Source organism: Humulus lupulus, chromosome 9, assembly GCF_963169125.1.
Source record: "Humulus lupulus chromosome 9, drHumLupu1.1, whole genome shotgun sequence".
Classification (NCBI taxonomy): Eukaryota; Viridiplantae; Streptophyta; class Magnoliopsida; order Rosales; family Cannabaceae; genus Humulus; species Humulus lupulus.
The window spans coordinates 156726913-156733596 of NC_084801.1; the positions used below are offsets into that span (position 1 = coordinate 156726913).

At 32.2% G+C, this 6684-nt stretch overlaps 1 protein-coding gene across 6 annotated transcripts; it reads left to right on the plus strand.

The window, feature by feature from the left end:
• The first annotated feature begins 861 nt into the window (after positions 1-861).
• LOC133800752 (uncharacterized) lies at positions 862-6226 on the plus strand. Of its 6 annotated transcripts, XM_062238805.1 has the most exons (6): positions 1166-1251; positions 1349-1432; positions 1550-1579; positions 1664-1766; positions 2249-2313; positions 3073-3344. In XM_062238805.1, exons 2-5 carry the CDS (start codon positions 1390-1392, stop codon positions 2310-2312), a joined length of 240 nt encoding a protein of 79 aa, XP_062094789.1. In that variant the 5' UTR covers positions 1166-1251; positions 1349-1389; the 3' UTR covers position 2313; positions 3073-3344. The 6 variants fall into 6 exon arrangements, with proteins under 6 accessions (XP_062094783.1, XP_062094787.1, XP_062094788.1 ...); XM_062238799.1 differs by having other exon boundaries at positions 862-1432; XM_062238803.1 differs by lacking the exons at positions 2249-2313; positions 3073-3344 and adding an exon at positions 6126-6226 and having other exon boundaries at positions 862-1432.
• Positions 6227-6684: the final 458 nt, after the last annotated feature.

The window sequence follows — 6684 nt, forward strand, 5'->3', positions numbered from 1 at the left end:
GTGCTTTCCTCTATTTATTAGTGGTTTGTGATGAATAAAAGATAGATTATTGAGATTTGAGACCTAATAGCTGAAAGGAAATAAACATGAGATGATTTTGGTAAAAGCCAAGATGGTCTGAACTTTTAATAGTCTTGTTGATAGCTTTGGCAAACTTCATATTCAATTTGGCAGCTCTAATGACATTAACTTTTTTGTTGTGCATGTTGTAGCTCTGGAGAACAGTACTACTCACACCCTTTAAGCTCATCACAGTGTTCTTGCATGAAGCAAGTCATGCTATTGCTTGCAAACTCACATGTGGTCATGTTAGAAGCTCTTCACCTTTCCCCTCTTTTGTACTCAATGCTTATATTGTGAAGCTAGTTCATGCACTTAATCCTCATTTCCGTGGTTCCTGAAGTCAGTCATGAAAACTAATATGATCTCATGCAAATGAGGGTGGCGTCACACAAACGTGTGGTGGTGTATACTGGTTGATATTACCTGCAGGATATAATACACTTTTTTCCCTAGCAACTATTTTTTCTATGGTCCACGCCTTACTTTCAAGTTTGTTAAGTGGAAATGAAACATTGCATGCTTTTCTTTGATAGAATATTCATGAATGTATTTCCTCTGTCTTTTCATTCCTTAGTTCAATTGATTTTTTTTTTTCAATCTGAACAAAAAAAGCTTCACTTCAATAGACCTTTTTTTTTCTCAGTTCTTTATGTATTCAAAGGTGTTTCTTACGCGCGTCAATTATACATGTTGGCCTTGCACTTGGTTTCTGGCATTGAACTACCCTTAAGAATTTCTTATTACTGATTATTCTTTCAAATTGCATACACCAAGTTCAATTGCAGTTAAACTGAAAATGAGGTCTTTGTAAAGTCAGTAGAATTTTTTATTTCTTTTGATATTGGTTTTACAATTCTTGTCAATTAGCATGATGTGTTTCCATGGCTTCATGCTTTATACGAAATTTTACATACTCAGATCTTGGCTCATCATTCTGGGGAATGACTTTGATACTTGCATCAACAAATCTCCTCACTGCGAGAATTGCTGCTGGTTGTTTAATTGTTGCTCTATTTGTGGTGCTTTGTATTGCTAAAAACGTAAGATTGTTATTTCATATATTTCAGTATTGAGAAATGCAAACATTATTGCATATTGTCTTCATCAGTTACTATGAAGTGAGCACTTATTAATTTTTCCTTTTAATCTTGTTCATTATATAGTGGACACTCCATGGACTTTGTATCGGTAAGAAACTTTATTGAGTTGTTTAAAAGTACTGTCAATTTTATATATTCAAATACTTCCTTACCATTTTCTGATGCTTACTGGTTGACTCTATCAGGATTCATCATTTTCCTTGCTTTAATTTGGGTTCTGCAAGAAATGACAACAGTCCGTATTCTCCGTTACGTTATTCTCTTTATAGGTACTTTTTTATCTTATTACTTTTGTGGCAAAACTCCTTTATTAGTTTTTATACTTATTATTACATCTTTTTGGATGGAGATTTACAGCTGTAAATGTTTGATTTGGTTAATTGCAGGTGTGATGAACAACTTGTTTTCAGTATATGGTATGTGCCACCACTCATCTTTAGCAAGTAACCTATTGATTACCAATTCTACACTTGTGTTTGATATTCAAATACATATGACAGATATCTATGATGATTTAATATCTCGAAGAGTCAACTCCAGTGATGCTGAGAAGTTTGCTGAAATTTGTCCTTGTTGCAATGGAGTTGGATGGGGAGTCATATGGTGAGCATGTTGTTTAAAACTCATTTATATTAATCTTTTTATTAGTCCCTAAGCATTTGTAAAAAGTTGAGTTGGTTCAGAATTTTAAATTCAACGACATACCATAACTTTCAAAAAGTCTTAATCTTTAACATGGCTTTCCTTTAAAAAAACTTAACAGAAATGGCACATCATTAGTCTCTACATTTTGAAAATATCATTTAATTATTCCCCAAACTTTCGAGATGTTGTACCTTTAGTTCGTAAGATGTGTCATTCTATATTAAGCTTTATTGAAACTATGCTATTATCTTGGTCTGCGAATATTTGGTCGTCAAATCAATTTTAATGATTCTAAAATTTAGGGATCAGGATGTAATCATGTATCATCTTGTATAGTTGAGATCACATTTCAATAAGGTAAACTTGTAAAAGAGAGCATGTATATTTTCTCCATGTAAAATTATATTTTGCTAATCTTAATGCTTTGATTACACTTGCAGGGGAATGGTATCATTTACATTTCTTTGTGGATCAATGTATTTGGGACTTGTCATCTTATCATGAGGTACAACCTGCTTTCTTCTAGTGTTTGCAATGATTTAACATATATTTATATTTGATGAGAGCAAACATATATTGCATTTATAGCCTATAATTTATAGGTAAAATGTCATTTGTCAAATTCCTTTCTCTGATACTTGTGGCATAATTGTATTAAATTGTTTAGTTCACTATTACTGTCATTCAACTTTATTTGTAAACTGACCAGTATTTTGTTGAAATTGTTTGTTGGTTAGTGTGGATACTTTCAATTTATGTTGGATAATTGAAATTCAATACCATGTATTACATTGTTAGGATATTTGCTATTAAATTAATGTTTTCAGCTTAAGAAGCTTGTATATTTTTTTCTCCCCACACATTTATGTTGTTTGAAGAGACCTTAAAATTTTCTTAGTACTTGATGTGTCAATGGTAATTTACTTTATAATTGTTGAAAATATATTTTCCAATAACAACCCTGGACAACAATAAAATAAATAATAATAATAATAACAATATATGTGTATGTTCTCCTATTTAAATCATTTCATTGGAATGGATTTATGTTCCTCAACCGCACTACTAGACTTGTTTTGTGCTAGACAGCAAATTAAAATGGAAAGCAAACGAGATTGTGTGATTTGCTTGGAACTTGGAGATTTATTATTCTGGCAGTTTTCTGTGAAGAATGTTAGCTAATCTTTAATAGCTTCGCTGTTTAAAGATTTATTTTATGGCTAAATTTGTTTTTTTTTCTTTTTTCTTGTTCTTTCCTTTTCAGGATTAGAGTCTTGGGTCCAAACTCATCTTGGGGTTGCAGAGAACTCATATATCTGTGTTTCATTCCAAATTTTGTAGCCTGATTCAATTGATACTAAAAAATATTTATGCCTTCATTCTTTTAACCCTTTTTATTGAGGGTTACATGTGATTATTTTCATAATTTTTTATAGGAGCTTTTTATTTTACTCATATATATATCTATTCTTGTAGAGGCTGGAGAGTGATTTAAACAATTGACATGAACTGCTTAATCCAATGTGTATTCATATATTGTAGAAGAGATACTATTGGTTTGATTCTTCTTTTGCTTCTTGTTCATGTTGCAGTCCAAGTTTAATTTTATTGATTTGGTTCTCAAGTCTTGCTATCTTACCTTCCACCATAGCTATTAATCGAACTTCTCCTAAATTTCTTTTGACAACTAATTATGAAGTTCTTTCTTTTGATAGCTTCTTTGAAGTGTTCCGCATTTTTGTAACTAAACTGTAAAAGTTTTCTCCATCTTTTAAAGCTAGACTGATAATTTTTTGTTCTTAGTATTTTGCTTGTGACAACAATAATCTTGACTGCAATTTTGTTGGTGTAATTTGTGCAGACCATCATGGTTAGTAGATGGTAGTAGAATCTCTACAAAGATCAAGAGTGCCTCTAGCAACCATGATCTTGAAAGAATTAATTGGAAAAGCAACCCCGCTAGAGCCTGTCCTAATTGTGAATTTGTGATTGACAACAATGAAGTAAGATTTCCACTATTTCTTTATCCTCTGTGAATACAGATTGTGTTTTGTTTCGGACAATAGTAAGCACTAAATAAAGACTGCAATCAATAATAACTAACTACACATGACTTTACAATGTCATCAATGATTGTAAACTACAATTTCACTTTTATATTTCTTTGCTTGTTTGAAACATTAGTTGGATATATTAGTTGGTAAAGAAAACTCCTCTGCCCCTAGAAAATTGCATTGAGATAAGGACTTGTGCAAGTACTGGTAGTAAATACTCTCTCTCTTCTTCGCACAGATATAAAAATGACCTCTTCATCCTTCTCTTCCTTACTCCTCTTTGCATTTTCACAGAGGCACTCTTTAATTTTTCACAAACTATTCGACCTTTAAGGCCCCCCTTCTCTGACCTCTCTCTCTGCTACGAGTTCTCCAATAGCCCAATTCTCTTTTCTTGATTTTAGAGAGCCCCTCTCTCTCTCAGTGTAGTGAAACTGTTCGGCATTTACTCTCCTCACTGCAAAAAATATCGATTTGATAAATCTCTCTTCATATTTCACCCCCATAGACGAGAACAGTATTAGTTGAATTTATGTCTCTTCATTTGTAACATGTCGATTTGATAAATATCTGAATGGCTCTAATACAGGAACAACATTCGTTGAATTTTTATGGTTGCTTTATTTATTTATTTGCTTTCATTTTACTCAAACCAAAAAATCCATCTAAATGAAAAAAAACTATTCGTGAATAGCTTTTGGTTTGTCTATAGTTATATTAAAGTTTTAGTTTGCTTACCTAGTTTGGGCTCCAATTTTTGCTTTTCCTATTGATTTGGGCCTTGATGTTTGTGTTTATTTTCTTTTATCTCATTTAATAGGTTGGAAGATAAATGGTCATTGCTTCTCATCTGACTGTTTCTAAGGCTTTGTAAGATTATTACTTTTTTTTCCATGTTTCCTATAGTCTATTTCATATTTTTTTTGTCTTAAAAAATGTATATTTTTTATGCATAAGTTCTCAGATGTGGTAGTGAATCCTAAAAAAATGGAGGGTGGGAGAAAATAGCACATAGAATTCAGAAAAGTGAAATGATTTCTTGTTCTTTACACACTTTGAATCATCAAACAAAAATGAGCCCTTAAATTTATAGGTGATGTTTATGCCCCTTTCATAAATGCCCAATTACAACTGTCATCGAAAGTTTTTGCTCTTGATGGTTACTTTAATTTAATGTTTCTATTGTGTAGGAATTTTGGTACAATAGCAGACTAGCAGTATAAAGGCCTTGGCATATTTGCATCTACAGTTAGTATCCCTTTGCATAAAGAGTTTTATTAGATATATTTGAGTGTCAAGTAGACAGAAATCCAACTCAAGTGGCAAAATTGATTTTTTTTTAAATCATTAATTGGATAAATCATATAGGTGTGCCAGTTTTATATGTGTGTCTTTGTTTTCTCATACCCAATAGCAAGTGTCCTGATTTTTTGCTCTTGGTGAGTTCCACAATTTGAGTGCTTTTTTTGTGTAGGAATTTTGGGACAGTAGCTGTAACAAGGTCATTGAATATACAATTGAAGTATCCTTCAAATGGCTTTATTAGGTCTATTCAAATGGCAAATATCCATGGCTTTAAGTCAACTGGAAACAGTGGCTCAAGAGGTGCATTGATTGTTCTAGAAGGCTTAGATCACTGTGGAAAAACAACAGTCTAGTAGTCTACACAAGTACTTGGAAGGATTGGGGGCATTCAGCTGAATTATGGCGATTCCCAGACAGAACAACAAGTGTGGGGCAAATGATATCATCCTATCTTTTCAATGAATCTCAACTTGATGATCATGCTATACATCTTCTTTTCAGTGCCAACCGTTGGGAGAAGAGGTTAGCTATGTCATTCTAAATTTTTTATATACATTGGAGTTCATTATTGCTTTATGGTTGATTTAGATAACGAATAATTTTTTTCTTTTGTTTATTTAGCCTTTTGTATTATTTATTGGTTCTTGAAACAAAAATTGGCTGAGTTCATATCTGTAACTGGTTTAATGTGGTGATGGATGATATGTTGATTTAACAAAAGTCATGGCACTGCTCTTATCTTTCAGATTATTCAGAGGGTAAAGACAGTCCAAATGGATGGCTAGTGGTGAAATAGTAAACTATTTGTTGAATAATTGGTTTTTTAAATTAAAAAATTATATTCAGATTATAATGCTTCCTATCATTGCTGTTGTGATAAATGTTGGACTTTTCATTAAAACCATATTGTATGACAGAAGCAAAGGTGGGATTTTTGAAAAATTCCTGTTCTTTGCAGATCCTTGATGGAAAGTAAATTGAAATCTGGAACCACCATCATTGTTGACCGGTATTCTTATTCTGGGGTGGCTTTCTCTTCTACCAAAGGACTAGATTTTGAGTGGTGTAAGGTGAAGATATGCTTAGTTGTTTTTATAAACAATTGTTTGTATTTAATTTCTAACAAACCAGATCATTTTTGTAGGCTCCAGAAAAAAGGTTATTGGCTCCAGATCTTGTAGTATATCTTGATATACCACCAGAGGTAATTAGGTTATATAATTTTCAGGCTAGTATGTAAATTCATGAATGTACCAATTTTGGTTACTACCAATTTTGAGGTTATAACTTTTTTACAATGAATGATACATGGTTTTGGACCATTTACACAATCTAGATACAAAGCTCTCCCTGATGTTCAATCTGCCTTATTTTAAGTTTTAAACCTCCAGGAAGACCTTTAATTGTAGTTTCTCACATGATGAAAAGACATCAATATCTTTTCTTTTTTTTTTTTGGTCTAAACTTTGTGCTGATGAGTCATAGATAGAGTACGGGTCTAAGAGGCTTGCTAGAGT